This window comes from Petaurus breviceps, unplaced genomic scaffold (genome assembly GCF_028583685.1).
Source record: "Petaurus breviceps papuanus isolate PSGF00001 unplaced genomic scaffold, PetGlider_PUasm1.0 178, whole genome shotgun sequence".
NCBI lineage: Eukaryota > Metazoa > Chordata > Mammalia > Diprotodontia > Petauridae > Petaurus > Petaurus breviceps.
Window position 1 is genome coordinate 6,572,250 of NW_027185777.1, and position 22,952 is coordinate 6,595,201.

General features: G+C 39.5%; 1 protein-coding gene and 1 long non-coding RNA gene across 3 annotated transcripts in view; one reads left to right on the forward strand and one right to left on the reverse strand.

Annotated features, from left to right (window-relative positions):
* The window catches only part of LOC138159906 (uncharacterized), a 40,101-nt gene extending 27,237 nt beyond the window's left edge, over positions 1-12,864 (forward strand). Inside the window, exons 2-3 of the long non-coding RNA XR_011168002.1 lie at positions 2,105-2,197; positions 11,887-12,864. This is a non-coding gene — a long non-coding RNA (uncharacterized lncRNA). The remainder of the gene's footprint in view (positions 1-2,104; positions 2,198-11,886) is intronic.
* Positions 1-22,952, reverse strand: part of NMT2 (N-myristoyltransferase 2) — a 94,486-nt gene that overhangs the window by 47,279 nt on the left and 24,255 nt on the right. For both annotated transcript variants that reach the window (XM_069086236.1, XM_069086237.1), the window contains exons 2-3: positions 14,169-14,304; positions 2,033-2,177 (exon numbers count right to left, since the gene is read on the reverse strand). In XM_069086236.1, the coding sequence (XP_068942337.1) occupies positions 2,033-2,177; positions 14,169-14,304 (281 nt within the window). The remainder of the gene's footprint in view (positions 1-2,032; positions 2,178-14,168; positions 14,305-22,952) is intronic.

The following is a 22,952-nucleotide window of genomic DNA, read 5'->3' on the forward strand; positions in this document are numbered from 1 at the left end:
ACACACACACACACACACACACACACACACACACACACACACACACAAACTAGCCATGTGACCTCGGGTAAGTTATTTAACCCCAACTGCCCTCCAAAAAGCAAGCAAACAAACCAAAAAAAAACCCATCACCTACAGCAAATGCTTTCCCTTCCTCATCACTAGCTTCTCGACCCTTTGCACCCTGGTTTCTGCCTTCACCACTCATTCTAAATATCTCCTTTAAAATTTCACTAATCATCTAATCAGTTGCTGCCTTTAATCACTCCTGAAACTGCCTAACCTCTCTGTAGAACAGAATGTTTCTGATCACCCTCTCCCTTGGCTACCCTCTAACTACTCCTTTTTGTATCTTCATCTTCTTCCTGCCTCCTAAGGAGAGGTGTTCTTCAATATCTTGTTCTTGGAAGTCTTCTTTCTCCCTCTGCTCTCCCTTGGCAATTGAATTGATCTTGATTTCAGTTACTACCACTACATAGATAACTCCTCATTTTCTATCACTGGTGCTGAGTTCATGTTTGAATTTCACATCCACATCTGTAGCAGCCTACAGACATCTGTAACTGATATTTTATAAGAACCTCAAATTTAATCTGTCCACACTTTAATCTTGCCAGTGACACCACCATTCACCCAAGCTTCCATGTTTGAAACCTTCTATATTTGCCTCTCTATTACTTTATATGTTCACAAATTACCAAGTTTTTGCAACATCCTTTGCTTCACTGACCTTTCCTCTCTAAACAGCCTAACAAAGTCACCTCCACTCTCCCCTTTCTCCAATCTATCATTTCCTCTGATATCAGACTAATCTTTGAGCACAGATCTGAATCTCTACTGCAGAGAGCACAATTCCAATGTTCTGGCCATGGTGCTTGAATGCTAAATGTATGCTTGCCAAAAAGACTATTTTATGGAGAACTTACAAAGGGCAAATGCTCACAAGGTGGTCAGAAGAAGTGACAATGACAAGGATCCTCTCAAGGTCTCTCTTAAGAACTTTGGAATTGTGTGACATGGGAGACATTGCCACAGGAGTGCTCAGCATGCCCTCATCAAAAAAGGTGCCATGCTCTATGAGCAAAGCAGGATTGAAGTAGCTCAAAAAAAAACCATAAGATGCACAAATTTAGAGAATCCACCCCAAATGTTCACTTGGACTATTTGTGCCTGACCTTCACTGAAGCCTTCCAAGCTCACTCTGGTCTGATAAGCCACAGTAGGACACACTGTAACTTGACTTTAACATAGCGATCTCATTTTGGTCCCCTTCAAGAATGAAGGATACCAACCAACCAGACTAAAAGCACAGATCTGGATCCTAGATTTTGAACTTGAAGGGACCTTAGAGGTCATCGTATTAACTTTGTTCAAAAATCTGAACTGGCTCCTTATTACTCATTAAGTAAAATTCAAACTCCTTTGCCTAGCATTCAAGTCCCTCTACAATACAACATCAAGCTTCATTTCCAGGCTCTCATATTACTCCCTTCTATGTACTTTATCTTCCAGCCAAAGTGAACTACTCAGTCTCCCAAACATAATCAGTGTTTTCCCACCTGCATACCTGTTCCCTGTAATGTGCCATCCCTCTTTGCCTTTAGAATTCCTCTCAAATTCAAAAGCTACTTTTGTCATGAGGCCTCCCTTAATTCCTGTGGTTAACATCTTTCTTCTTGGATTTCATATGGTGTTATATTTTGTATCTATCCGATGAACTTATCATGCAACACTGTGTAATATAGGTATCTATGTAGTACCTTATCCCCCACCAGACTTAATGAGCTTCATGAAGGCAGAGACATTGTCTTGGCTAAATTTTGTCTCTTTTCCAGTGCCTAGCCCAATGGATTACACATAGCAGACATTAATAAATGTTGGTTAAAAAAATCGAATGAAACAGTTCTACATTTGGATAAAAAGTATCACAGCACAAATGAATCTGTGTCACAAGAAAGCAAGTCACATGGCTGACTGCCCATTTCATTATCTATCTTAGCTTTACTTTTATTTAAGAAGAAAAAGAACTCACGAAGCTTAGGTACAGGCTGTGTATCCCAAAACTGATATTTCCGTTTGTTAGCATCATCAATATTTTTGGCAGGGCCCTGACATGCAGAGAGAAGCTCCATCGCCCTTTGGATATCCTGCAGCTTCTGCATTGGAATGGCCGGGTTCTGTGTAGACAAAAACACAGGTAAGCAACGAGCTCCATGTGAATAGTCTTAGAATAGGTAAGAATGTACCCATCTGTACTTCTAAAGATGGTACCTACCAGATGAAATATATCTTTTAAGAACTCAAATCTACTGAGTGAATTTTGTATTTTAATGTCTTAGTTTTCTTTGTAAATGGGATGTAAGCTGGCATTAGCAGTTTTAGAATTTTGAATTCAACAATGACAATAAGCTGTTTAATAAACCTATGCAAATCACCACTATTTCAGTTTGCCACTCATTTGCAAATTGGAAACACAATTTCATATATTGGGAGAACTAAAATAGGATTACTGTAAAAAAAAAAATACCATAACATTACACTCTGTCAACCACTTCCTGGTTCAGCAACTTGCAAAAGCAATGTACTGGGGGTAGGAGATAAGGAGACTGTGTATTCTGTTGAAAGCAATAGAAAGTATAAATCAACCAGCCTTTCTTAAGAGCTTGCCAGCTACCAGACTCTTTTAGGACTGGGGACATAGAGACAAAAAAAGAAACAGTACCTGCCCCAGGGACCTAGGAGAAAACACCATTTACCCATATAAATATAAACAGAATAAAAACAAGATAGGTTAGGGAGGGAGGAGTACTGGCAATTGAAGGCATCAGGAATGGTTTCCTGTAGAAAATGATCCCAATAGCTGAGTCTTGAAGGAAACAAGGGTTTTGCATGAGGCACAGAGGGGAGGAAATGTGTTCTAGGATGGAGAAATGACTGTAAGCACCAGGAGACCAGGACTCTCTTGTTTTGATCTTTATATCCCTGCCATATGTGCCATACCTTAGCACAATGTCTTGCTTAGTAAATGAATTATACTGAAACATGGTAGCTGGGTTAAAGTTTTGCTCAATTTGAAAGTGAAAGAGAAATATGAATAATTCTATCTAGACTGATCAGGAGACCTTTGTTTGCTTTTGTATCATGGGACTCTTTTGACAGTCTGGGAAAGCCCTGAGATAGTCCTCAGAAAATTGCTTTTAAATGCATAAAATAAAATGTGTAGGATTAAAAAGGGAACTAATTATATTGTAATAGTTATTTTTAAAAAAGAACTCTCAGGGGTGGAGTCAAGATGGCAGAGTAGAAGCAGGACCTCTGCCAGGCTCCGCCTTCCACCTTCCCTAATACATGTAAAAAGGGGACTCTGAACAAACTTTGGAGCTGCAGAACCCAAAAAATGACACAGAGAAGCTAACCTCCCAAAAGGAGGAGAGCCCCGCAGGCCAACAGAAAGAGGCCAGTGCAGCGCTCTGGGAGCCAAGCCCAGGCCCCCGTGAGCCAGATGTTTTAGCCCCAGGGTAGGCCTGACCAGCCACCGGCCAGAGGGACTCCAGATCAGCAGCAGCTGTGGCCTTTTCCAGATTTATCAACACAAAGATGCTAAGGACAAAGTGAGAGGTCAGTACAGTGTGGACTTTGGGACCCAGTGGTGGGGAGTGCGTCAGCTTTTGCCCCCCAGGGCGAAAAGCCACTGAGATGCCACAGCCAGTGCCACATAGCAGCTTCAGCTCCTGGCCTGCACACTGTACAGGGACCAAGCAACCAGTCTAAGGGGGTAATCACTCTTGCTTTAACCTGCTTGGACTGGATTGCAGTCGAGGGTGGAGGTCCTGGGATTCGTGACCACCTTGCCAGAGTGTGTGAAGGCCTCAGAGAGGGCATGCAACTAATACCTCCAACAGCTGAGAAAACCCCAGCGTTTGGGATGAAAGCTCCCCTGTCTGGTGGCAGAGTCCTACTGTGGCAAAAAGCCCAGGGGTCAAGTGACTGAGGGGCGACATGACCAGACAAAGGAAACAAAACAAATAGAAGACTCCAACATTAGACTCCTATTTTGGGGACAAAAAGGAGCAAAGGATGGAACAGGAGGAAGATAGTGAAGTCAGAACTCCTGCACCAAAAGCTTCAAAGGAAAATACAAGCTGATTACAGGCCATAGAGGACCTTAAGAAGCAGATAAGAGAAGAAGAGGAAAAATTGGGAAGAGAAATGAGAACAATGCAAGAAAATTACAAAATGAGAGTCAACAGCCTGATTGAGGAAAATCACACCTTAAAAAACAGACTAACTCAACTGGCAAAAGAAGCGCAAAAAGGCAATGAGGAGAGGAATGCCTTGAAAAGCCGAATTTGCCAGATGGAAAAAGAATATCAAAAGTTCAATGAGGAGAATCTTTCCCACAGATTTAGATTTCAGCAAAAGGAAGCTAGTGACTTTAAGAGAAATCAAGATGATGTTAAATAAATCCAAACAAATGAAAGAATAGAAGGCAATGTGAAATATGTCAGGAAAATAGATCCAGGAGAGATAATTTAAAAATTATTGGACTACCCAAAATTGGGGAAAAAAATTGGACTACCATGATCAGGGAAAGAACCTAGAAATCATCCTCCAAGAAAGTCTCAAGGAAAATTACCCTGATGTACTAGAACCAGAAGACAAAACAGAGGTTGAAAGAATCCACCAATCACCTCCTGAAAAAGATTGCAAAAAGAAAACTCCTAGGAATATTATAGGCAGGTTCCGAAATTCCCAGATCAAGGAGAGAATATTATAAGCAGCCAGGAAGAAACAATTTGAATGCTGTGGAAACACAATCAGGATAACACAGGATCTGGCAGCTTCTACACTGAGGGATCGAAGGGCCTGGAATAGGATATTCCAGAGGGCAAAGGAGCTGGGATTAAAACCAAGAATCACCTACCCAGCAAAACTTAGTATCATCTTTCAGGGAAAAATATTGTCATTCAGTGGAATAGAGGACTTTCAATCATTCTTAATGAAAAAACCAGAGTTGAATAGAAAATTTGACATCCAAATATAAGAAGCAAGAGAAGCTTCAGAAGGTAAACAGGGAAAAGAAATCATAAGCCACTGATCAAATTTTTTTTCTGATTTTCCTACATGGAAAAATGATAATTGTAACTGATGAAACTTTTCTCAGTACGAAAATAGTTGAAGGGAATAGAAATATATATATAGTAATGGAATTTAAAGATCCCCCTGTATTAGCTTTGGTTTTCGGATTGATTGTAAATCCCACTTGTGGGATGGACTTGTTGATGTAAAAAGAGAGGGCTGAACTAGGAGGAGCTGGTGACGTAAATTTAGAGAGACACAAGCAAAGAGAGAGGCAGAAGAACTTTTTGGAAGCAGCATCTTGGAGGCAGAGAGAGACAGAGAGGATTGCTGAGGGCCAGTTTGAATTGCCCAGGACTTTTGAGAGCTGCCACCCAGAGCTGCCAAGGACTGAGGAGACATGGCTGTAATGCTGGTACTTTGTCTCTGTTTTGATGTTGTTTTGCCAGATTTGTTCACTGGTGAAAGACAGTCCTGTTATTGCAGAGGTCCTAGAACCTTGCTGTTAGTTCAAAGCTCCTGAGACTGTTCTGCAGACAGAGAGTGAATTGTGCCCACTGGTGAAAAGGCCAATGCTGTTGTTGCAGAGGTCCTGGAACTTTGCTGTTGGTTCAGAAGCCCTGAAGAAGGATTTTCTTGTTGTATGTTTACAGAAATCCTGGAAGAGGATTTTGCTAATGTTTTCAGGGATCCTAGGACTGTTTTGCAGACAGAGAATGAATTAATGAAGACACTGGCGATGTATCTTGTGGCCTTGCTAAGCTTTGTCTCCCCAGGAACAAAGGTTGCTGAGAACTTGCCTTGGGTCAAGATGAAGAAAAGACCTCTCTTTGGGTATTAAATGCTGTGCTTAAGCTTGTTATAACTCTGGGATAGATTCAGTTGTGATCCAAGGGTGGGGAACTTTTGACTTTTTTTGTGCTCTGTGATTGAACAAATCAATGTACTTTACTAATGATTGGAAACTAATCTCCATTTGAGAAGAGGGGCTTTGTGATTGACTAAATGAATGTACTGCCTAGGGGTGGAGTAGTATTTAGAAGAGGGACTCTGTGATTGATTAAATGAATGTAATGTCCAGGGGTGGAGTAGTACTTGATTGAATTATACTTGGTGAATGCTGTATTTTGAATTATGCTATATTTTGATTTTCTCTGTTCTTAATTTGTCACTGAATAAAATGGAGAGCAGCTATGCTGGTATTTTGAACCTTGGGAAGTTGCCTTTGCTTGGCATTATATATATATATACATATATATATATATATATATATGTATGTATGTATGTATGTATGTATGTATGTATATGTCTATATCAGAGTGTATATGGGAATATGAATACATATGTGAATGGGTGTATATATGCTTATAGGTATATATAGATAGAGGGCACAGCACCAATTTGATAGGAAGGGATGATACTTAAAAGGGGAAATTAAGAGGTGAGAGGAATATAATGAGAGGAGATGGAGAGAGACAGAATGGGGTAAACTATCTCATAAAGAAGAGGCAAGGGAAAAGGGTTGCAATGGAGGGGAAGAATAGGAAGGCAAAAGGGAGTGGGTCAACCTTATTGTCACTGAATATGGCTTGGGGAGGGAATGAAATACACACTAAATAGGGTATCTCACCCTACAGGAGAGCAGGGGGAAAGGGATGAGAGGGGGGATGATGGAAGGGAGGGCAGGCTGGGGGGGAGGGAAGTTGGAAGCACCCACTTTTAAAAAGGGACGGGATCAAAGTAGAGAATAGAACAAGTGGGTGGTGGGATAGGAGGAAGGGAAATATAGTCAGTCTTCTACAATATATCTACTATGTTAATGTTTTGCATTAGCTACACATGTACAGCTATACTGAACTGCTTATCTTCCCAGTAAGGGTGGGTGACAAGGGAAGAAGGGAACAAATCTGGAATTCAAAGATTTAAAATCAAATGTTTAAAATTATATATATACTATTATTAATACTATCTTACATGTAATTGGGAAAGAAGATATACAGGCACTGGGGCATAGAGATCCACCATGCCCTACTGAAAAAGTATAAGGGGGTATGGGAGAAGATATGGGAGAGAGCAGATTGAAGCAGGGGATAGCCTGTGGGACTGATATTCTGGGGGTGGTGGGTAGGGGAAAAACGGGGAGAAAATTTGTAACTCAAAATCTGGAGGAAATTAATGATGTAAATCAGAAGTTAATAAAGCATTTGAAAAAAAAATCAATAATATATTAAAAAAAAACAACTCGCATACTCCAGGGTAAGAACCCCTGTTCTAGAGTAAGCTTCTTCATACAACCTGAAAAGCAATTGTAAATAACTTTTTTTTTTTGCTTTTTGGAGGGGAAGGCAGGGCAATAGGGGTTAAGTGACTTGCCCAAGGTCACACAGCTAGTAAGTCTTAAATGTCTGCGGCCACTTTTGAACTCAGGTCCTTCTGACTCCAGGGCTGGTGCTCTATTCACTGCACCACCTAGCTTCCCCTAAATAACTTTTTTAAAAGTCCTACTTGCTTTTCCAGGGGTATAATTGGTAAATGTTTTACAACTAGCTCTCCAGGAAAAAAAAGTGTACACAACACACATTTATTAACATTTCTCCATCACTTTTTAAAGTAAAGACAATGAACAAAACAATACATGAAATCCTGGTATCTTTAGTGTTTGCCAATTTCAGAAATGTAAATGCCCACACTAAAAATTTTTGCTTTCTTCCCTATGTTGTCTTACCTGAATCCAACCTCCCTACTTCTTTCTCTCCAAAGAAATCCTCTAACAGCCAGAGAGTCAAGTAATTCCTTCCATATAAAGATCTTCCACAACCTTCTCTTCCTCCCCTACTCCCAAAAGATTGGGAAACATTCCCTTCTTTCCAGTCTACAGCAAAACATACACCAAGTTTCAAAGTTCTTTAGTCTGAAAACACTCTCTTTTAGCTACTTTTCAGTATCTCTTAGAAAAAGTAAGGTTAACTTCATATAGAAAAAACATCCTATTTTGAGTTTACATCAATAGATAGAACTGAATAATTCAGTTTTTAAAAATATTTTAAAATTATAGTTAAAAAGAAAAAAAAGCTTCAATTCTTTCAGTTTAGATGCCACTAATCTTTGCTGAGCTCTATTTTCAAGGGTGCTAGAGGCTGAAGACCCTCCAATGTGTTTGAGTGCCAGTATCCCATAAATATCATACCTAGGAAGGGGTGGGGGCATTTATAAGGTTTGGGAATGAGCAACTTTGGATTTCTGGGTTTGGATTTTTTTATTTCTAGTTAAGTCTTTATTTAACTTGAGATGCCTTCGGTTCAATTTGACACAATGCACTTAATAAATTTTATTTAAAATGGAACAGCTGAAGTCACTGAGTAACTTGGAGATTCCTGCTTATAAAATGACCCAAGAAAACCCAGTACTAAGTTAATTGGAGGCTGGTCAAAAGCTAAACACCCCTATTTTTAATCCAACAGCTCAGTTTAGAGATTACTGTTGCTTTTGTAAGATACCTGCTTTGTATTTTGATGAACAAGATCATATTCACAAGGGTCACATCTTACATATTCTAACTGAACAAATTACTTCAGCTCAGATAATTCATTATGGTTTACAATTACTTCTTTAGTATGAGGTCTTTGCTGAGCTTCATGCAAAAAGGTGACTTTTTCAACCATACAAAATGTTCAACCCACTGCAACGCAATTTATTAGCTGGAAAAGAGTCCAGCACATTCCAACAAAGCCTGCCTAGGTAATATATCTGTCATTTTATCTCAGATGAAGCACTACCCAGGCTTTCACAGCGTCCATTGCTACTGCTCTGCATTTGTCTTGCTGCCATCTTTTTTCCCCTGACTTTTGAGGTAAAATTCCCTTAAGCAAAATCTATCAAAGTTCTACTATTTTGAAATAAGTGAAAATCAACATCTTTGTCTCAAGAGTTGCTAATAATATCACAACTTTATAAGAGAGGGATCTTGGAAATTTATAATTTACCTTTAATTTAGTTCTATCATGTTGACCAACAAAAACTCACTAAATTAAAAAAAAATCATCATTTAAGAAACAAAATGTCATGTGTGCCCTTATTCTCACTGTTCAAAACATTTCTCAAGGTAGAATTCTAAGCTGAGTACAGGATTTAAATTAGTCAAGGAAGGTGGCAATAAGAATGATATATTTAGGACAAACTCTTAAACCTATCCATCTTCCAAAATGCATAGCATAAAAGCACTTCCCAAGGGGAAAGGAATTAAACTGAAAGGTGGGCATATGGTCACCCCAATTTTGAAAGGCCAGATATTGTTTTCTACTCTGTTACAGGCATCAACGCACAGTGGATAGAGATCTGGCCTTAAGGCAAGAGGACCTGGGTTCGAATCTAGACCAGGACATATATGGGCATTGTGACCCTGGACAAGTCACTTTAAACCTGTCATTGCTCTAGGAAACTCTCTAAGATGGGTTCTTAAACCATTTTTTTTGGTGATGGACACTCAGAATGATGTTTTTAAATGCATAAAACATATCATACCACCAAGGAAACCAATTATATTGAATTAAAAATGTATTTTTTCCTCATTCAAATCTATAGACTCCCTGAAATTTATCCACAGAACTCTTGGAGCCCTTAACCTTAGATTAAGAACCTCTGTTCTAAGACTAGAAGTCGTCTAGAAACTGCCAACCTCCATTGGCAGAGGGAGTTTATTCACTTGGGATTTCCCTACAGTAACGAAATCACAGGTTGAGTCTCTATTCCTAGAAGGTAAGTAATTCACCACTGCAGAAGGAAGTTTCTCCACTGGTGCCTATGAAGATTTCCCAGAATCAACTTAATAATACTCATCATTTTCTAAACTGAATCTGGAGGAGGTAGTAATTACTGCTGACATTTCTACAGAGGCTTAAAGATTGACAAGGTTCTTTAGAAATGCTGTCTAGCCCACTTTTCACCACAATCCTCTGAAGCAGATTACATAGGTAGTAAAGATTCAAATCCAAGTCTCACCTCAAGTTCAGACATTATCTACTATTCTAGAAATAGCCCAGAATCTTGGAGTCAAGGGACATTTGTCTGTGCTCCAGAATCATACAAACTCCAGAAGCAAAGGCTCCTCTATGTCCATTTATAACAGTGGAGTAGAGAAACAAACTTCCCCAAGAGTGGAACACTGTAGCAAATGGCTCATTAGTGTGCTTCAGCCAAACCAATCGGGAAGGAAAGAAAGAATTCAGAGGCGCTTAGTTCAACCTTCTTATTTCAGAATGTTAGCCCCAGACTTAAAACCCATTTCTTAGATTAGGAGAATGAGGCCCAAAGGGGAAAATGGTTAAGGAAGACCACATAGGTGGTACACTAAGTGGCAGAGGAAGAATCGAACTCAAGTCTTGTGCCAATGTAGGGAAGGAATGGATTATGGATGGCAGCAGGTTTCCAAGGCCAGGGTCATAAATCTGAAGGACGGTGCTGTAATGGGAATGCAAATTTGGAAGATCTTCCCTGCCCCTAGGCTAAAGTGCACCTGAAGCCTGGGGTGGGAGGCTTGTTTTTCAGTAGATACTTTTTGATTGGCCAGTGGGTCCAAGAGGTTGTTACATTCTCAGAGCCAGGAGAAGGCTATATAAGCCCTGATGTGAGGCTGTGTTTTGGGGGCTCACTTTGAGAAGTATTCTGTGATTTGATCTGTATTGTGGGAAGCTGTTGTCCAGGGCCCCCCCGGCTTTGAAAAACCCAGATGTTGATTGGGTATGGATGTAATGGTTTGACAGTTTGAAATCTGTCCACTTGATCTGTTTCTGTCTTGATAATTCTGCCTGTATACTTTGAAGTTCAGGGTGTGACCTTTTTCCCGTGAACGAGGTAAACGATATATGTTTGATTGATTAAAGTAAGCTTGTTAACCCATTTTGAGTTGCTTTCCTTTATCAAAGCAGATCCAAGAACCTGTGTGAGCAGCCACCCTGAGCACGCTTGGGGTGCTTGCTGCTACAGGTGCAATAGGTGATTGAGTAAATTCAATGAGGACGTGATCTTTGCAGACCAATGAAGGAAAGCCCCCCCCCCCCTTTTTTTGGCCAGGATCGCAGTTGGTAGGTTGAGGTTAAAAGAGATGCATTGTGGGTCTTTTGAAGGCTGGAAGCCCAAGAAAAAAGCCCTACAAAAGAGTTATAAGATTTATCATAGATTTAGATTTAGTATCTATCATAGATTTAGAACTGAAAGTCAATCCTAGGAGCTTTTGTGCTCTAATGAGGGGAAGACAACATGCAAAAGGGAGCTAAAAAGCAGGGATTTGGAGGCAGAGGAAGGTACTCACATGCCAAAGGGCACAGCTTTGAAGCCTGAAAGTCAGGACCATAATCAAGAGGGGAATGAAGTCTGGCTAACCTGGACCCCTCCACAGAACAGAGGCCTTCACAAAGCATTCACCAGTACAGGAAGGGAGCTGGAATGGCAGAGGGGCAGTGCAAGGTGGGAAGGCCCGGGGGTGGTTGGATATAAATAAGCAAGTAAGTTCCTGATGCCAAGGGAACTTGTAGGATGGGACACTGGCTGAGGTATCATTGTGAAGTCCAGAAGCCAGGATCAGAACCAGGAGGAGAATGAAAGGCAAAGAGAAAAGTCATAGGATCATAGCTACAGTGCTGGAAGGGACCCCATAGAGGCCATCAAGTTCAACTCCCCCCTTTTACAGGTGGAGAAACTGAGGCCCAGTGAGCTTAAGTGACAGCAAAGGTGACACTGGTATTAAATGTCAGAAGGCAGGATATAAAACCAATCCCTCACCTCCTCATGTTTTGTTCTATTGCCTTCAAGGAAAAAGCATCTTTACTATATGGCAAAGGAGAGAAAGAAAACCTGCAATGCTGAGCCAGACATCACAGAGTCTGAGTTCGAATCCTGGCCTTGCCACTTATTGCCTGTGTGATGTTAGGGAAATCCCATGGCTTCTCTGGGACTGAGTCTCCTCAACTAGAAAATAAGGGGGCTGGACTCTGAATTACCTCCTACTGAGCTTCTATGGTCCTGTGAACCTGTCTCTTCATGCCTCCACTAAGAGCTCGAATTCTTATTTCCTCCCCACCCAGTAAGTGAATGAAAAAGTGACTCCTCAGCAACTCCAAATCCTTATTTGTCAAGCAGAGTCTGCTGCAGATTCTTTTTCACAGTATAGAACACAGGCCTAGTCTTTCGATATTCATGAGACCCTGCTGATGACTCACTTATTTAAGAATCAACAAAATCCTTTCTATTTTCCTTGACCTAGATGTGCCCATCTTTAACCCTGAACTTTTTGGCAATAGGATTTGACCTGTATGATGCTGATAGACTATTTATTGCAAGGGTCCTCCATGGGAGCACCGGGACAATATCCTTCATGGCCCAGCCCTCCTGAGACACTAGTTAGTCCACAAGACATGGCATGGCAGCTGTGGTCTTTCCCATCATGTGCAATCCAGGCACAACCCTCTGCTCTTCTGGCAGCTCTCTTCACCAAACATCTGGCTTACTCCAGCAATGAAGCTTCTTCAGTAGGAACACCAGAGGATTTTTCCACTTTGGGAGATTGAAAGGCTGGACACCGACAAATGGTCTGTTTCACAGTGGGTGTGGATTTACCCCTTGGCTGCGCCTGCTAAAATCTGCTGCCAGATGGGGATGTGCTAATTCAGGTAATTTGACAAGTACCCAGAAAAATTAAAGTGGAACCATCTTCTAAACTAAATTCAAAACACCTTCAAGCTATCACATTGAGACTTTCTTCTTTATTTTGAAAAATTTTAACTTATGAAATAAAAGAAAAAAGTCTTAAAGAAGAGTACAAAGGCTCTGTGTGTGTGTGTGTGTGTGTGTGTGTGTGTGTGTATTTGCTTCTTTAGGTCTGGATCGTTATTTCATTGGTATAGAAATCTCTTAGTTTAAGTACAGAAAACTCCCTTCCACTGTTAGACAGGCAGCTCTTCTGTAACTTGGGAGTCTCAGAGAGTTGCCTGGAGCACTGAAAGGTCAAATGACCTGCCTTTGGTCACATGGCTAGTATTTATAGGTCAGGACTTGAGCCCAGCTGAGAGACAGCACGGCAGAGTGGAAAGTGCTGAACTCTAGCCAGCTCAGGAAGATCTGCGTTCAAATCCTGCCTCAGACACTTACTAGTTGTGTGACTCTGAACAAGTTGCCTCAGTCATAGTCTTCAGCTAGCAAGCAGATAATAATAGTACCCTTCACCCAAGGGTTGTTGTGAGAAACAAATGATTGTTATGCAGATCTTAAAGTGCAATATTTATCAGTCAGTACAGATGTGCTAGGCATCACATTAGGCAATGAGGACCCAAAGACACAAACGAAACTATTTCTAAGCTTACAGTCTCGTGTGTGTGAGTGCACGTGTGCACATGTGTGCACGCACATACACATGCATGTGTGTGCAGAGGAATGTGCATTGGAATACATACATGTGCATGTGTGTTATAAATGTGTGGTCTAATGTTCATATATGGAGTGGTAGCTCCCCGTATATAAACATATATCATGTGTTTACATATATATTATATACACACATATCTATATAATAACTTTTGTTGTTCAGATGTTTTTCAGTCATGTCCAAATCTTTGTCACCCTATTTAGGGTTTTCTTGGTAAAGATACCGGAATGGTATGCCATTTCCTTCTCCAGCTCATTTTACAGATAAGGAAACTGAGGCAAAGAGTGTTAAGTGACTTGCCCTAGGTCACACAACTGATTACATATCTGAGACCACATTTGAACTCAGGAAGATGAATCTTCCTGATTCCAGGACCAGTGCTCTGTGCACTATGGCGCCACCTAGCTGCTCATATAGTATCTACAGTTGAGCCATTTCTGATTGCAAGATTGCCCCAGTACCCACTACTCTGCTGCCCCTCACAGATGCAATATGTACTTATATTATCTAACTGTCCAAGAACATAAAGACTCCTCCACTTACTCACTACCATTCAATATCTGGCCATGAGAAAAGCCCTAAATGAGGCTTCTGATTTTTCTAGTGCCAGGAAGCAAAAGTCACTCTCCTTGCATGGGAAACCTCAAGAGTCAAAAGAAATCAAGGCCCTTACTTTGGCAGGCTGTTGAATTTTAATCTCCTGGGAATCAGAGGCTGAATCTGATTTTGTGCCTCCAGAATTCGGCTTCTCCTTTTTTCTCTTCTGTTTCTTCTTTTTCTTTTTGGCTCCTAAATCCACTCCAGGACTTCTGTTGGAAAAGTCAAAGAAGATGAAATGAGAAAAGCCATTGACTGTAAAGCCTGAAGGGCAAGAAATTAAACATTAAGGAAAAACTAAGTTCTAACTGTGGAAACTGAGGTCAGGAAGTAAGAAGAAAATAAAATTCAGCCAGGCCAAGGAATTGATGGAGAACAAACAGGCAAAGAGGGATATAAGACAATTCCACATTCACTCCTGCTGACTGACTGACTGAATGACATTCTGTGCAGTCTGGATGGACTGTATCAATGCATGTTAAACAACTCAGGCCTTATTTTTCACTGCTCTACTGACCCGGTTTTCATCAATTTTTCAAGAGCCTTTTAAGAAGAGGCACTTGTGGAAAGAAATCCCATCATAAACATTTCTCTTGGACACAACAAACTACTAATCTTGATGTACAAGAGTTAAAGAAATTGGCTTTCTCTGCTGGAAAAAGAAAATAAAATTTCTGACAAAGATTTTCACTCACTAGTTTAATAATAGTGATTTTTAAAACTTTTAATGGTAAGAAGTAGGTTAACTGTACAAAGTGTGTAATCTATGTCTTTACATATTTGATGTAAGAGCATCAAACAGGAAAGCTGGAGGAAAAAATTCAAAAGGAGTTTTAATTTTCTTTCTGTATGGTCTTATATTTCTGCAAAATTTCCAGAAGATACATTAAAAGTCTGGGAGAAATTTTCATTGGGCTATTATTTAATCATCCTATATTAAACTCTATTTCCCAAATAGAGTTTAAAAAGACAACAGTAAATAAGTGAGTAAAGAAACACAACAGACTTATCATAATAAAACTTGTTATTAAGGAAATTTAGAGAGAGCACAGGCCAGATAATGTGAACTGAAACATGAAGCATAAATGATTTAGGAGAAAAACTTGGCATCTCTACTGACCTGAGTTCAAATCCTAGCTTTGCTAGTTACTACCTTGGGCAAACCACTTAACTTCTTTGGGCCTCAGTTTTCTCATCTATAAAGGTGGGATTCAGTGACTTCTTAAGTCCCTTCAGTTCTTATTCAATGATTTTATGAATCAAATAGTCAACAAGCATTAACCAAGTGTCTATCTTGTGCCAGATACAATGTTAATGGCAGTGAATGCAAACACCAATAAAAGAACACTCCTTGCCCTCAAAGAGTTTACAATCAGCGACTAAATGGGGGAACAGTATTAGCCCCATCCCTTGGAGCCTACTTTCTCTAGGGGTTCTTATGTATTTCAGTTTTTCGTGGGATAAAACAACAGTCAGAATTTCACTGTTCAAAACTCAACGATTCATTCCTATGTAAATTCAAAACTATGGAGACTAGGAAGGTACCTGTCATATTCTATTTCTGGATGTAATTTAATAGAAGTGATTCTTACTGTAAGGTGAGTGTAAAAGGCCAAGAGAAAAACATGACATTTCATTTCATATTGTCTTTTTTTTTTTTTAAGTAATGGCTTCCTCTGCTTTGATAAAAGCCTAAACAGAATAGACCCGCATAGACTTGGTCCTAATCCTACCCTAAAGTAGAAATCAATGATGGTTTGGGAAGCATTAAGTAAGGCTTTGAGCCATTAGGACTCTATTTATCAAACCACCTCTCCCAGAATACTGAATGATACCCTAGAGTCCTAAAAATATTCATGCCTTCCTGAAAGGGAGTCATTCATTGCATTTATACTGCAGTTGTTTCCTCACCTCTAGATGATCCCTCAGTCCATGAAGGCGGGCTTTAAACCACCAGATCTGGATGGCCATCTGTGGTTTTCCCTGGGTGACTAAAAAACACTGCAAATACCTGATTGGCAGGTGGGTTTAAATAAACATCCCACCCACTACACCCAGACCTGGACTTTGAGGGGAAACAGGACTTTTTCATGTGTTGAGGCTTGGGAACATGAGCCTGTATAGGAATCTTCACTGCCAGGAAACTATCATCTGAGTTCAGGCCCTCTCACTAAAGTCAGGACAACAGCCTCCAAATTGTTCTCTGTATGCCCTGCGACCAAAAGGCCTTTTCCTTGAGCACAGGTGGAACCATCCATCTATCTGCTCTACTCAGTCAACTCCAATGGCTTCCTAGGGTCTCTAGGACAAAATATAAAATCCTCTGTTTGGCTTGGAAAGCCCTTCTTAACTGTGCCAACCTACTTTTTTCAGCCTTATTAGACTCCCTGACTCTGGAGCTAGCCATCCTGGTCTTTCTATTCCTCACACATGGTCCATCATCGTTTTCTGCACCTTTGCAGGGGCCATCTTGCCTCTGCAGTGCAGAGTCCCACTCTGCTGGGAAGGTACAGCTCCAGCACCACCTTCTATACAAAACCTTTCTTTATCCCCCAATGCTAGGGCTCCTCTATCTTGTGTTTGTTTGCTTTATGTCCATGCTGGCTATATTTTCACAGGTACTTATTGTTTCTCCCTTTAGAAAGAAAGATCCTTGAGAGAGGATTGTTTCATTCTTTGTACTGGGTATTCAGGTAACACACTGGATAGAGCACCAGGCCTGGAGTCATTCACTTAATCCTGTTTACCTCTGTTTCCGCATCCATAAAATGAGCTAGAGAAGGAAATGGCAAATCACTCCAGGATTTTCTCCCCAAAATCCCCAAATGGAGTTGCAAAGAGTTGGACACAATTTGAAATGACTGAACAACAATATTCTTTATACCTAGTCCAGGGCCTGGAACATACAGAGTACTGAATAAATATTTATTGACCAATTGATTGAACAGGGCCTTTCCACATCTTACTTGGAGGTTTGGCCCCGCCATCCATTGATGGGCAGCAAAACCACTGAGATCTCAAAATAAACCCTACCGTTTTTTGCCCAGGCAACAAGGAGAGTTAGAGCACTGGCTACACACACACACACACACACACACACACACACACACACACACACACATCTGACAATATTAGATAATGCAGGGACCACAGAAGACCATTAAGACATGAAGCATCTCCGCCCTTAAATAAAGAGCACCATGTTTTAACCCAGCATAACCCAGACTATCCCTGTCATTAACTGCCAACAGTTCTGGCTCTTCTCTATGGCAAAATGAAGAGGTCAGATTTACAGAATATAGTCCCATTAGCCCCAAATCTCCAATAATCCTGTAATTAGGCATTGAGTGGCTGGAGAGAGGAAAATCTAGTATGCTGACTACAAATTCAAAGAGACAGCACAAGTCGTCCTCTGTACAAGGCTCTGTGTTAGGCACATTTGTGCCAGCCTCTACTCGAAGGAGTCTACAATGTCATAGATTATAAGCAGGTGCCCCTCACTTTCTGGACACACTTGACATGGAAAACAGGAAGCATTTCAAACTATGGGAGGGATATTCTAACAAATGAGCTAGGACATTTCTTTTGGAGTGATAACTAAAGGACAGAAGTTAGTAGAACCAGAAAGTTAATTTATATAATAATAACAACACTGCAAAGACATACAATTTTGAAAGACTTATTAAGATCTCTGACCAACGTAAGGACCAACCATGATTCCAGAAGACTGACGATGAAGCATGTTGCCTACATCCCGATAGAGACGTATGTGATGGACTCAAGATGAACAATAAGACATGCATTTTTGGACATGAACAAAATGGGATTTTTTTTTCTTTTAAATGGATGTGGTGGTGGAAGGGAAAGAAAACCAATGTTTTCCAATTAAAAGATAAATTAAAATATAAAATGAAGTATAAGTACTTCTAAGTGCTAAAATGGCAGAGTGAGGAAGGAACCCTTTGAAGCCCTCCCAAAGCCCCCTCTGGACAACTAGAAAACCACCTCACAATTGGTCTAGGAGCAGAGAAGCATCTTACTAGTGGTCAGGAAAGGTCTATCTCATTGGGATAGGAGATCTAAGAATAGAATAGCCACCCTGGGCAATCCATCACTGAAGCCTCCTACAAACAGCAATCCCCTAGGCAAGAGAGCAGTTTGTGCAGCCCAGCAAGGCCCCAGCCCAGCAACCCTACCCTTAGCACAAACCCCCAGTAGTGAAACGCTGCCCAGGAGCTGGCCCAACATCCAGACCCTACCCCTGGGGCCCGGCAGCAGAGACCTGTTAAAATAACAACACAGCAACAGGGTCCCACCCCTGGGGCAGACCAGTAACAAGACCACTCCTCCAGGGTCAGCCACCAGAAAGATTCTGTTACCACAGCAACCCAGTAGCAAGGCCACCTCCCCGGGGTCAAGCCAGTAGCTAAGCCCCACACCCAGGGAAGATCAAAAGGGAAGCCCCACTCCCTAGTACAAGTCAGAAGGCAAGCCAAGCCTACCCTCCAGTGAAAGCAAGCTGCTAAGCCCTGAAGGCCAGTGAAAACCAGAAATAAGACCCTGAGTCCAGCACAATAAGCTTGGGACAGTTGCAGGAACAGAGCTCAACTCTTACAAAAAACACCAAGTCACAAAAAGACAGAAAAAACGAGCAAAAAAATAAAGAACATGTCTATAGAAAGTTACTGTGGTGACAGGGATAAGCAAAGCATAAACTTAGAAGAGGATATTAAGGTCAAAATGGCTACAGGTGAAGCCTCAAAGAAAAGTATAATTTGGTCTCTGGCCCAAAAGGAATTCCTATAAGAGCTTAAAGAGGATTTTAGGGGTGACTAGGTGGCCCAGTGAATAGAGCACCAGCCCTGGAGTAAGGAGGACCTGAGTTCAAATCTGACCTCAGACACTTAACACTTACTATCTGTGTGACCTTGGGCAAGTCGCTTAACCCTAACTGCCCTCCAAAAAGAAAAAAAAAGGATTTTAAAAAGCATATTAGAGAAGTAAAAGAAAAACTGGGAAAAGAGAGTAATGCAAGAGAATCATGGAAAAAAGAATCAATAGCATGGGAAAAGATATTTTAAAATTTACCAAGGAAAATAACTCTCTAAAAATAAAATTGGCGAAATGGAAGCAAAAGTCCAAAAGCTCACTGAAGAAAACAATTCCTTAAAAATTAGAATTGAGCCAGTGGGAGCTAATGACACTGAGACATCAAGATACAATAAAAAAAAAAAGTTTAAAAAAATAGAAAATGCGAAATTTCTCATTGTAAAAACAACTGACCTAAAAAATAGATCCAGGAGAGATAATATAAGCATTACTGGACTACCTGAAAGCCAGGATTAAAAAAAAAAAAACCTGAACATCTTTCAAGAAATTATCAAAGAGGGGCGGCCAGGTGGCTCTGCCAGTAAGAGTAAAGGCTGCGGTGTTGGGATGCCCTGGGGATCAAATCTGGGCTTGGATACTTAGTAACACACCCAGAAATAACTGGCCGTGTAACCTTCAGCAAGTTACTTAACCCCGTTTGCTTTCAAAAAAAAATTAAAAAAAAAAAGAAATTATCAAAGAAAACTGATACATTAGAACCAGAGGGCAAAATAGAAATTGAAAGAATCTACCAATAACCGCCTGAAAGAGATACCAAAATGAAAACTCCCAAGAACATCATAGCCAAATTCCAGAGCTCACGGATCAAGGAAAAACTACTGCAAGCAGCCAAAAAGAAACAATCCAATATTATAGAACTACAATCAGGAGTACATAGGATTTGGCAGCTTCCGCATTAAAGAATTACGGGACTTGGAATATGATATACCAGAAGGCAAAGGAGTTAGGATTACAACCAAGAATCGCCTACCTAGCAAAATTTAATATCATCTTTTAGGTGGAAAAAATAGACACTTAATGAAAGAGAGGACTTTCAAATATTCCTAATTAAAAGACCAGAGCTCAATAAAAAATTTGACCTCCACATATAAGACTCAAGGACAACATAAAGAGGTAAAAAAAGAAACAAGAAAGAGAAAACATAAGAAATTCAATAAGGTTAAACTGTTTATATTTCTACATGCCAAGATAATGTTTGTAACTCTTAAGAACTTTATTATTATAAGAGCAATTAGAAGGAATATGTATAGACAGAGGGTATGGACATAAAGTGACTTTGATGGGATGATACACAAGCAAAAAAACAAAAACACTATAAAGGAATAAGGAAGAAAATTGCACTGAAAGAAGAAGGGTGGGGAGAATGAATGGGGTAAATTATCCCACATAAAAGAAGGCTAAAAAACTATTATAATGGAGGGGAAGATGAGGGTGGGGTCAGCAAAAGTGAAACTTTACTCCCATCAAAATTGGCTCAAAGAGAGGGAATAACATACACACTCAGTTGGATGCAGAATCTGATCTTATCCTATAAGGAAGTAAAAAGGGACAGGAGCAAGAGAAGGGGGTCTGATAAAAGGGAGGGTAGACTGTAGAAGGCAGGGATCAGAAGTAAAACACTTGTGAGGAGGTAAAAGGTGGGTGGTGAGAGTGGGGGTTAAACAACGCGAAAATAGCATGGAAGGAAATACATAGTTATCCTAACTATAAATGGGAATGGGACGAAACTTACCCATTAAACAGAAGTGGATACCAGAATCCTACAATAAATTGTTTTTAAGAAAAACATCTGAAGCGGAGAAATACACACAGGGTAAAGGTAAGGGGATAGAACAGAAAACATTAAAAACCTCACAACCGATGCAGAAAAGCAGAAATAGTAAACACATGCTTTTCAGATTATAATGCAATCAAAATTACATTCAATAATGAACAACAGAGGTTAAAAATTAATCAGAAGTTAAATAATCTAATCCTAAAAAAAATAAGCTGGTCAAAGTACAAATCATAGAAATAATCAATAATTTCATTCAAGAAAATGACAAGGCAACCTACCAAAATTTATGAGATGCAACCAAAGTGGTACTTAGAAAAAAAAATTTACTTCTCTAATTGCTTACATCAATAAAGAGAAAAATCAGATCAATGAATTGGGCATGCAACTAAAAAAACTAGAAAAAGAGCAAATTAAAAATCCCCAATGAAACACCAAATTGGAAATCCTGAAAATCAAAGGAGAGATTAAAACCAAGTTACTAGTATCAAAAATAAAAGGGGTGACTTCACCACCAATGACGAGGATATTAAGACAACTGTTAGGAGTTATCCTGCCCAACTATATACCAATAAATTTGACAATCTAAATGAAATGAATGAATATCTACAAAAATATAAATAACCCAGATTAACAAAAGAAAAAATAAAATACTTAACCCAATCTTAAAAAAGAAATTGAACAAGCCATCAATGAACTTCCCAAGAAAAAAGCCTCCCCAGGACCAGATGGACTTACAAGTGAATTCTACCAAACATTTAAAGAATAATTAATCCCAATTCTATATAAACTCTATTTAGAAAAATAGGCAAATTTAGGTGAATGAAATGAAATTCCTTTTATGACACAAATATGGTACTGATATATAAATCAGGAAAAGCTAAAACAGAAAGAAAATTTGAGACCAATTTCCCTAATGAATATTGATGCAAAAATTTTAAATAAAATGCTAGTAATGAGATGCCAGAAATAAATCACAAGCATCTTATACTATGACCAGGTGGGATTTATATCAGAAATGCTGGGCTGGTTCAATATTAGGAAAACTATCAGCATATATCAATAACAAAACCAACAGAAATCATATGATTATCTCAATAGATACAGAAAAAGCCTTTGACAAAATACAGCTCCCAATTCTATTAAAAACACCAGAGAGCACAAGAATAAGTGGAGCTTACCTTAAAATAAGTAATATTTATCTAAAAACATTAGCAAGCATTATCTGTAATGGAGATAAGTCTTCCCAACATAATCAGAGGTGAAGCAATGATGCCCATTGTCACCTCTATTTTCCAATATTGTACTAGAAATGTTAGCTACAGCAATAAGAGGAGCAAAAGAAATTAAAGGAATTAAAATAGGCAATGAGGAAACAAAACTATCACTCTTTGCAAAGATATGATATATATATATATATACTTAGAAAATCCTAGAGAATCAACTAAAAAATTACTTGAAATTATTAATAAATTTAGAAAAGTTGGATACAAAATAAACTCTTATAAATCATCAGCATTTCTATATATTACCAACAAAGTCCAGTAGCAAGAGATAGAAAGAGAAATTCCATTTAAAATAACTGTAAACAATATAAAATACTTTGGAGTCTACCTGTCAAGACAAACTCAGAAACTATATGAACACAACTATAAACACTTTTCACACAAATAAACTCAGATCTAAACAACTGGGAAAATATTAATTAATGGGTAGGCTGAACCAATGTAATAAAAATAACAGTTCTACCTAAATTAATCTATTTATTTAATGCCATACCAAACTATCAAAAAAATTATTTCATGGAGATAGAAAAAATAAAATTCATCTGGAAGAACAAAAGTTCAAGCATATCAAGGTAATCAATGAAAAAAATGGAAAAGAAGGTGGTCTATGGGGCGGCCAGGTAGCACAGCGAATAAGAGCACTGGCTCCAGTGTCAGAATGACCTGGAGATCGAATCCCGGGCCCAGACACTTAGCACCCACCCAGAAACACCTGGCCGTGTAACCTTGAGCAAGTTACTTAACCCCGATTGCTTTAAAAAAAAAAAAAAAAAAAGAAGAAGAAGAAGGTGGTCTAGCCATACCAGATCTCAAACTGTATTATAAAACAGTAATTATCAAAACAATCTGATACTGGTTAAAGAAATAGTACATGTAAAGAAGGCAAAAATGAACTGAATTTAATCTGTAA